Here is a 10597-nt window from a genome sequence, read left to right on the forward strand (position 1 = left end):
TGGCTCCATGACAGCATCCCAGACGGACATACAGCTGGAGGGGATGCAGACAGACAGACAGCTCTGGGCAGCATCTGCGGCTTCACCATCGTCACACCATCGTGTGTCTTTGTGTCCCTGAAGACCTACCAGGACCTGAAGAGGTTCTCTATGTTCAACGAATGATGGCGGTGGACACAGCGCCCCCTTCAGGAGGCAGTGAGAGTGAACGTTTAGTGTCTTATCCCAGACGTTCATTCTGCAAAACTTGCTGATTGAATAATCCTGAAGAAACGCTCTCTCATCTTGCCTGTACTATTGTGTATGTTCAGCAAAATGACAATAAACCTGATCTAATTTGATTTAAAAAGCTTTGAATGGTGGAAACAGTCAACGGTTGTCTTTCCCATCTCAGCTGCTGAAGCTTGTAGCTTCATCAGAGGATCGTATGTGTCTTGGTGTTCTCCCTTTCTAGTTTCTTTCTTACATGGTTGCTCAAACCGCAGACACTCCAACAAGTCACTGTTTTCAACTCAGACATACACAGGTGCTTTGGACAGAGCCAGGCTAGCTGTTTGCAGTCTTAATGCTAAGCTAAGCTAACCGTCGGCTTTTCTCATCTAAAGCTCAGCAAGGAAGTAAATGAATGCATTTCCCCAAATGAAACAAAACGCTTTCAAATGAGCAATAATCTCATGGTGTAATGTTTCAGTTTGGTGGACCAGGTTGGAGTTTGAGATCAGCTGCTTGTTGGAGATAACGTAGCTTCAGCTGACGGGCGCAGCAGCGTTTCCTCTGCTGTTTCCTGAACGATGCCCTCACATCGTGTTCAGCAGGAAATGATTTCATCCCACCTGCCTGACAACACACTGTTTTCATGTGTCCCCTCAGTAGGTCTCTGTGTAGGTTGGTTTGGTTGGTGTTTCAAGACTTTTGGAGGGATTTGAATCACAGCAGCTTCAGGGTTTTTTCTGCCTTTTTCTTTTTAGCCTCCACCAAACATCCACTTTATTGGATCACATAGTTCTCACCAGGAGGTCAAGTTTGCCTGCTTGTTATTAAACTGTGGATTTCTCTGAACAAAGAATGAAAGAATCTGACTGGAGGACAAGTTTGCTGCATTCTTCTTCTTGTTGTCAGCAAATCCTACGACTAAACAATGTGTCCGCTCCTCTCTCGGTTCTTCCTCGGCCCGAACACACTCTGCTCTGTGACAAATACCATACTCTGAACAAGTCATTTACTGATATTTTATAGAATTTTCCTGTTTTGTTAGATGATAAAAATCACAGAAAACAAGTAATAATTTACAAGTTCCCTGTAAAAAAAGGCCACAATGGTAGATAATGTCCACATCAAGAGTCTGTATGTTTGAAAATCTTTTACATTTTACACAAAATTACACAATTTAACTGTATTTAAATTAGCAAAAGATATTCTAATCAGCGTTATTTAGAAGAAAAACAATATATATTCATGAAGAAAAATGGTGAATATATCTTGAACTGTTATTTTACAGATTTTCCCAGTTTTGTTGAGTTACAAATAAAATCAAAGAAAAAAAGTATTCAGAAAATGTTTAATGAAATAGCAAAGCCCAGACTGCACAATCAGAATCAGAAACAGGTTTGTTGCCACGTATAGTTCACACAACACAAGGAGTTTGTTCTGGTGGGTTGGTGCAACAAAAACAACAATAAATAGAGTTACACAATAAATATACAGTAAAATAAAGTAAATAAAAATACAAATAACTGTAATAGTGCAAGAATCAAAGTAAAATTTAAATAAGAACCACAGAACGGTAAAAACAGACGCCATAAACTCCGGGAATAAATCCTCAGTGGTTGTGGTCCTGATGTTAATGAGCTCTTCTCTGGTGTAAGAGCTCCCAGAGCGCTGACTAAAAACTAAGTTAACAGATAAAACAAGATAAAACAGTGCACACCAACACACCGTGACAGCCGACCTCGGCGCCATCTTGAGCGTGTGTTTAGCTGAAATCAGCTGAAATATCATTATCTGACATATATTTAGTGTTATTGTCACCATTTTACAGATTTTGACAGTCACAGTATTCCACTGGGTCTTATGCTATTTCCGGCGCCCTTGTGGCCAAATTTTCAGCTTCTTTGTGGAGTTCTTTGGATATGTCATCTTTAAAAATCACATTGCACTTCCAATGTTTTATTTAAAAATATATCATTAATAAAATATCTAATAAAAGTGCAGCAAAATAGTGCATTTGTTGTGACTACTTTTACCCACATGTGGTGCTTCAGTTTGTGGGTGCACTTCTGCCGGATGGAAGCTCGTGAGAGGTGATGATGAGCAGCGAGAACGGAGCACATCTCTTTACATAGACGGCAAAACGTGTGCTGAAGGAAGGCAACTCACATCCACATTGAGCTGAAGAGGGCGTGCCAGGTGTTGGCCTAAACGAAGCATAAATGTGTCAGAGGATTTTATTGTGTTAATAATTGTTGATGAGATAGTGATGACAGAGAAGAAGATGAGAGCAGCAATCATCTGCTGTTTGTCTGAATCCCAACAGAAAGAAGAAGAAAACAGAAAAACAGATTCAGATGATCAACCTACTGACAGCCTGTACCGTACCGAACGGATCAAGTGTGATCCTCTGTTCCACTGGAAGAGTTTCCAGGTTTCTGAAAAGTAAAAAATAAATAAAAATTGCGACACTTTATCAAAATCCATTTATCCTACATGATTTTGTTTTTTTTAAAGTGTCCCATAATAAACCATTTGCTCCAATGAGATCCTGTAAAAAACAGAAACTTCTGCTCTCCTCAGTACAACATGAGTGACTCAAGTCACAAATATTCAGGATCTGTTGTAGGTTGTGTTTACACAGAGCAAAGAAAAGAGAAGAATGGCAGTAAATCAACATGTTCGATATCTACAGCGTGTGGAGTCACCGTGTTTCCCAGTGTTGGTAACACCTGTGTTGACTCCAGGTTGTTTTTATTTAAATGATGTAAAATAGACATTCAAAGACAATTCTACTTTATTTTTTTATGATTTGTGGCATCCAAAGAGATGTCTGACTTCTTTCTACTTCTTCATGGTGCTTCCATCGAGGTGCAGCAAAAAACACAGTAAATAAAAATGTGACCGGAGCAAGAACGCAGAGAAACCGCAGATCAAACCTGAGGACCAACTTATTTGTTTGGGTCACATCAGTGGCATGTTGACAATCAGACAAATACACAACGTCTTCAGACAACGTACATCTTTAACACGTCTTTTAAGAGTCAGAGTTTCACTAGTCTGCCTCGTTCTGAGCACCTTGTTTGAGTCTGAAAAACTGGTTGTTTGCTGAGAAAGAGGGATATTGAAAACAGATGGAGGGTAAAAGACTGAGCAAGAGAGACTGAAGGAGCCGAACACACCCCTGTGTGTGGATATATGTTCACATAACGTAGATGCAGTTCAGTACGAAGGTCACGCTGAGGCTACGAGTCAGTAACGAGGAAATGAGCGTCAGTGCTCTGGAAACAGGACCATGTGAGTGTGAGTCCAACCAGGGTGGGATGATTTGTACCGTTGGAAAAAAGCACTGCAACTCCCAGGAATGAATGAGTCACACACATTGAAGCACATACACGGTGCATACATGAAGACTCACAGGGAGGACAGACTGCAGAGCGGCCATCAGATGGAAACACAAATAGGTTTCTCTTTGTGGGTTTGTTGACACCCAGTTAGCATCTGTTAGCAACAACGGACTCATAAAATAAAAATGTAAATCCAACTTCCTCTAAACCCTCTGTGGTGTGTTTTTGTTGTGCACTGCTCTGCACGGTGGTGTCAAGTTATCCTACGATCCCTGACCAAACACCATCTCCCATCATGCACTGCGGATGAGTCCAACTGGTTGTTTTGCAGCTGTTTCTTATTTTCTTGCCGACAGATGTTATGCAAATTTTCCTCTGGCCTTTGTTTGGTGATTTTATGGCTTGAACCAAACCCACTGACATCAGAGCTGGAGAGCTGCTGCTGTTCACAGCCATCACAGGCAGAAATGTGCAGAAGCTTCAGGAAATACAGATGAAGTGAGGATGCTTTTAAAAATGATGTTCTTTACCTTTAAAAGTGAATGTTCCAAATAGTGAGGTACACTGTAGAAACATCCATCCATCCATTATCCATACACCACTATGGCTGTGGGGGGCTGGGGACACCCTGGACGGGTCACCAGTCTGTCACAGGGCAGCTGGTTGTGTTTGGTTTTGTCGGTTCTTTCTGTACTTTATTCCACATGTACTATATTATTTACCATATGATAATTTGGTCTTTTTCAAATTCATCCGAGCTACTTTAGTCTCTCCAGATTCATGAGTAGCACCTGGTTGGGAATCTCAACCAGACCTTTGTTCAGGGTGCAGTGACCAGAAGAAAGCAGCTGGTGGAGCTCTGCTCAAACTGAAGCCACAGCTCCTTCAACATACAAATACACCATAAGAGCCGATCATTTCAGACTGCATGTAAATCCTGTGTGTTTACACACTTTTAAGAATTAGTTTGACTCATCAAAGCATATTTTATTCCCCGTCCAGCCCAACAGTGTCTGTACAAATCTTATAGAAGTTATAAGATGATTAGAAAAAAAAATATCTGAGGGAATAAAATACATAAAACCGAATAATAAGCAACGAAAATACACAATAAAGACATAAAAGTAAAAGCAAATGATTGTATTTGAGATCAAAAAGAATATTGCTCACTTAAAACTTCACTTTAGGGTTCACAGAAGCATTTTAATTGTGCTTAATGTGTCCAAAAACAAGTAGATCAATGTAAAAGAGATTTTCTAAAGTCGAGTTAAACAAATAAAATAAGATATACTTTTTAAAGTTATTTTTTTTTTTTGGCCTTTGTGCCTTTATTTGATAGTGACAGTGAGAGAGAGACAGGAAAGTGGGGGAAGGACATGTGTGAAAGGGTCATGAGCGGGACTCGAACCCATGACCTCCACATCGGGACTGTAGCCCTGTACATGGGACGCCAGCTCTACCAGGTGAGCTATAGCGGCGCCCCATAAGATATACTTTTTGAAGGGAAATTTTCCTACTATACAATATTAAAACTAAACGTACACAACTATATGTGAAACCATGTATTCAAATATTATCCAACACATGCAGCACAAATCATAAAGGAGCCGACATTATAGTACAGTTTATACTGAACTTATTAAAAATAAAACCCACAAAGTTCTAGAAATAGACAAAGTTGAACACAATTTGAGAATTACTGAAATGATTCATCAATTTACAAACAATAATATTTTCCAGTTCATCAACTCCTTAAATAATCACCTTCAGCATTTACACTTCAACCTGCATGCACACATCAATACACACACGCATAACAATTATTCAGATTAAGTTAGATAAAAACAAAATACATTTAGATTTAAAATGAAACTTTACATCTCGCTGTTATCGTGCAGAAGTTTAGGATTGTCTTTATCTCTGAAGGTGTTAATAAATCCACAAAAATAGAATAATAATAATAATAATAATAATAATAATAATAATAATAATAATAATAATAAAATGAAAAATCACCATAAGTGTTTGTTTATGAAGCATCTGCTGAGTTTCGTAGTCTGATCTTGTAACTGCAACCTGAGGTCTGTATGTTGATGTATGTGTGATTTAATTTTCTCTCCTTCTGTCCTTCCTTCCATCCTTCCATCCTTCCTTCTTCTGCCTCCTTTCCTCCATGTTTGTCCTCCTTCAGGTCGACGCTGCAGAAGAAAACTTCCTCCTTCTCTCTCCTCTCTCCGGACGGCTGGTCCCTCAGAGGGGTAAGAACACACCGTCCCTGTGAACTGGTCTAGATGATCCACTACAGGATCAAACAACTGTGCTGTGATGTGACTCCTTTATAAGATGATGCTCGATGGGCTGAAAGTTTGCATGGGAAAAGCAACAGTGTGTATCTGAACTTATGAACGGTGTGTTAAATGCTCTTTAATGTTCCTCACCAGAGGATTTATCTCAGAATGATACCTGTTAAACCAGAGATGTGGCGACCAGAACAGAATGGAGGTTTTTCAAACATATAACAAATAATGAGGAAAATAAAGAGTATCCAGAGAAATGAGCAGAAAATCTGGACAGGGAATTCTCAACTGACTGTATTTGAAAAAACTAAATTATTACATGTCTGAAAAGGAGTAGAAAGAAGTGCACACCTAAATGGACCCTTTTCAAAGCCAAGTCACCAGATGGATGTTAGCGAGTAATGCTAGTTCCTGCCTGGGAATGCTAAGGGCTAGCTTGGTAATGGTGGTTGCTAACTCAGGAATGGAAATCAGTCGCTAATATAGCTACTTCTACAATTAAACAAATTCATTTTGCAGATGCTTTTATCAAAAGTGACACACATCTTAGAGAAGATACAACACAAGCAAGGATCTAGTCAGGAGAAAACAACCTGGATAAGTGCCACAGAACAAGTTCAAGTGTGACAGGGCGTTGATGCCGATAGCAGGCTGTGTGGGAGGCAATAGGAAGATTTTTGTTTGTTTTCAGTCTGTCAAGTGCAAAGGTTTTCAGTGAAGAGCTGGGTCTTTAGTCTTTTCTTAAAGACTGCTAGTGCTAGCTTGGGAATGCTAGTTGCCAGCTTAGAAATGCTAATTGCTAGCTTCGGAATCTTAGTTGTGGGATGGATGCATTTCCTATGGAATGCTAACGATTAGCCCCAAAATACTCATCGCTAGCCTAAGAATGCTAGTGCCTAGCCTAGAGATGCCAATGAGTAGCTTAGCAATGCTAGTCATTAAAGAGTGACTACTGCTAGCTAAGGGATGCTAGTTGCAAGCATAGGAATGCTACTGATGAGTGAAGTCAGTCAGAGATCCAGAAGTGGGTTTTGTGAATTTCTTGTGTTGCTGAATGAACGGCTGAGCAGTGAGGTGGTCATTTGTCTTGTACCAGCCTGGCTTCAGTATCGAATGAGACTCTTCCGGTCCAGTAGTTTTATTGTTGGCTTACACTCTGCTTTAAATGGTGGCACTCAGTGGATGAACTCTTGTGTCTGCGGGGATCCTCCTACTTTGTCTTATTTTGTCCTGTACTTATGATTAAATCAACACTTGTGGTGATGAGCGGATGCTAGCATGCTAACAGTCTGAGCTAAGATGGTGAACATGATAAACATGGTGCCTGCTTAGCATAAGAGACAGTCGCATATTTCAAATCACTTTTACAACTTTCTTCTTGTTTGTTGTTTTTTGTGTTTGTGCTTTTTCTTTGTGTGTGTGTGTTTTTTTTTTTTTTTTTTTTAGCAAATTAGCACATTTAGCACAAAAACATTGCTGTGCTAAGGACAGCTTCACGGAGCTGTTAGCATGTCTGTGGGTTTGGTGCAGATAAATAGCTCTGCTTCAGAGCTGCAGCTAATAGTGTTTCATCTGACAAATGCAAATTAAAAGTGATAAATTCAAAGTGAGATTTAATTCTGGTTGTACTTTTGAAGTTACTGAAAGAATTGATTGATTACTAAAATACTTTCAGATAAGTTATCTATAAGTCACCTAATTGACTAATTGAATAATAATTTCAGCTCCAGTTTGCCTGATTTCAGTTTCCTGCACAATATTCCTTTAACATTCTGGACCCCAAAACATATTTCACTGCGAAAAAGCACCAACATTCAACCAGAACCTGTAGAAACAGAACATATCACGTGATGTGTGCTTTGTTTGGGGGAAAAAAAAAACAAATCTAAGCTCAAAATTGTGTTTTTTTTAATCAAAATCACTTAATTGTAATTTGCTTGTAGATTGTTCACATTCTGTTAAAAAAAAATACTAACAAGATGCAGCAATGAAGGCATGTGAGGAGGAGAAAGAGTGATGCTGAAGCTAACAGACACAGGACAAGAGTTCAGCGAAAGTTCTGCTTAATTTGTAAGGGTTCAATCTGACAGGGATCCAAAAATGCAACAAAGGGTAAGGTGGATAGAAAAGAGGGATTTATTCAAGGCTGCAGGGAAACAGGGGACACGTGAGAGAAGCTGAGTGAGGGAGGGAAGTCCAGGACAGGTTCCAAGAGGAACAGGGAGGCAGACCCGCTGAGGCTGGAGCTCGGCTGCAAAAGCTGGGCCGGGGAGGCGTCGATCCGACGGGGAGGTTCTGGTCAGGAAACGCAGGCAAAAACAAGTAAGACTAAGTGAGATTCTCAAAGCACCAAGATTCTAAGTTCACTGGCCGGGCCAGTCGAGGGAGGAATAATCCACTGACGCTGGAGCACAGGTGGAGGCAGACTGACTAACCATGAGCCTCAGGTGTGGAGGAGTGAGTGAGATATGTCCCGTCTAAAAACCCGACCCAGCCTGAAAAACACTTGCAGCCACCAAAGCACAAGCACAAACACTAAACCATCCATCCATCATCTATACACCGCTTAATCCTCACTAGGGTCGCGGGGGGCTGGAGTCTATCCCAGCTGACTCAGGATGAAGGCAGGGGACACCCTGGACAGGTCACCAGTCTATCACAGGGCTACACTTAGAGACAGACAACCAAGCACACTCACATTCACACCTACGGACAATTTAGAATCACCAATTAACCTCAGCATGTCTTGGGACTCTGGGAGGAAGTCGGAGAACCTGGAGAGAACCCACGCTGCACGGGGAGAACATGCAAAAGATTCCGGTGCTCCCACTGGCAAACCGGCGACCTTCTTGCTGCGAGGCAACAGTGCTAACCACTGAGCCACCTTGCAGCCCAAACACGAAACCATGTTTCACAATAAAAAAGACAAAAACTCAGATCAGCACATATTTGCAGACTAAGAATGGAAATAAATGAAAAAGGTACAAAATGTTCACTATGTAGAGTCACTATTTCTTTCAACCACCTGTGGGCACTTTGAAAAATGTCGAACATGTTGATTCCAGTTTAGTATAAAATACATATATCACTATTTATAATTTTTTTCTGATTTATGGCATCATACCTGTATCATACTGCAGAGAGGACATTTCTGAGTGAACTCTGCCTCTAGTCATGGTTGTGCTGTTCCTATACAGGACTTCATGACTTTTGCACTAAAACATGAACCCACAGTGAGTACAAATGTGACAGGGGCAAGAAAAACAGGCTCAAAGAGTTAAAACACCATTTGGGTTTTACAGTATATTCTGCACATTAACAAAAAAGTCCATAAAGATTGAAAAGTGAAGTAATTTCCATGTATTTCGGTGCAGCAGCATTTTCAGACAAAAACAGATCAATGACCCCTTAAACAGTATTGTTGGGTGCTTTGTTTTCTCCGCGTGACTCTTATAAATCGGAGTTATTTGTGTCGTTGTTTGTACCGCCGGTGTCGCCGTGTCTCCTGCAGCTCCTAATTATAGCCAGAGTGTTTCCCCTGACGACCGTCACGTCCTGTTTGTCCAATGGGAACGGAGTGGACACACATTGTAAAGGGTTCCTGTTCCTGAGGGTCTGCAGATCCACTCAGGGAGGTGGTGAAGCTGAGGAGGTGAAGCACGAGGAGAGAGCGCAGAGGACAGGAGGAGGTGCAGAAGAAGAAGAAGAAGAAGAAGAAGAAGAAGAGGCTTCTGGAGGAACAAGCTGCAAGAGAAGGAGGAGAGCAAAGTGTGCAGGTTGAAGGAGGAACAGGGAGGTGGAATGCAATGTGACTGTGAATGAGGTGACTGAACGGAGGTGAGAGGATTTAAGGAGAAGCAACGTGGCTGACATGTGAGGAGGAGAACTAGGAGCTGATGTGACTGTGTGGTGAAAAGAAAGGAGGAACAGGAGAAGAAGGAAGAAGAGGAGCAGCAGAGAGTTGGTTAAAGCCTGTGTGTTGAGGAGCAGAGCTGATCCTGATGATGGGCTGCTGTCTGTTTGTTTACTATCGGGTGAGTTTGATTCCCAACGTATCCCAGAATGCATTTCAGCGATGAGCAGAGTCACGGTTGTTTCAGTAGAAACACAAAGCTGCAGGGCTGCCATCATGCTTCAGGTTTGAGGTGTTTGTGTGAGTAAAATATTCATATTCTTCACTTCAATAAACCGAAGCACAGAAATGTAGAAATACTGTGATGTAACTGAAAGTCCTGCATGAAAAATATGACTTATGTAAAAGTGCTCAGCAGTAAAATGTAGTTAAACTGTGAAAGTAAAAGTGCTGATTTGGTCCCTCTGACAGATATATAGTTATATATGGTATCACTATGGTAACCAGTAGTGAAGCATCAGTGTGTCAGCAGCATGTTATACTGCCCTACATCTAGTTTTATTTATATGGACGGAAGATAGATGTGAAGGGGTCTGAATATGATTATTAGGAGGAAAAGTTCTGATCAACAAATATGTTTTCAGTCTTTGGACTTCTTCTTTCATATTTGATTAATTTAAAAGCACGAGCTCCTGCAGCTTCCCCCAGATTATTTTCCCTAAATCACTTAAAATGTTTGTTTTCAGTCTGGCTGAAAGTTAACACAGAAATGAACCACCTGAAACTGACGTGTAGTTCACTGCATTTGGGATCTGCCTTCGTGGCAGCTCATCTAACCCTGAACATTCTTCTGCTGCGTGATGTTCATGTGTGACTTTGTGGACTCACAGCAG

General features: G+C 40.9%; 1 protein-coding gene across 3 annotated transcripts in view; it reads left to right on the plus strand.

The window, feature by feature from the left end:
* arhgef3 (Rho guanine nucleotide exchange factor (GEF) 3) overlaps window positions 1–10597 on the plus strand; it is a 48006-nt gene that overhangs the window by 5538 nt on the left and 31871 nt on the right. For 2 of the 3 annotated variants that reach the window (XM_008301280.1, XM_008301282.1), the window contains exon 1: window positions 9437–9885. In XM_008301280.1, coding sequence (XP_008299502.1) covers window positions 9853–9885 — 33 coding nt within the window. In that variant the 5' untranslated portion in view covers window positions 9437–9852. Of the gene's footprint in view, window positions 1–5745; window positions 5813–9436; window positions 9886–10597 lie in introns of those variants that run through there. The other variant, XM_008301278.1, reaches the window with a different exon arrangement.

This window comes from Stegastes partitus, unplaced genomic scaffold (genome assembly GCF_000690725.1).
Source record: "Stegastes partitus isolate 25-593 unplaced genomic scaffold, Stegastes_partitus-1.0.2 Scaffold1654, whole genome shotgun sequence".
NCBI lineage: Eukaryota > Metazoa > Chordata > Actinopteri > Pomacentridae > Stegastes > Stegastes partitus.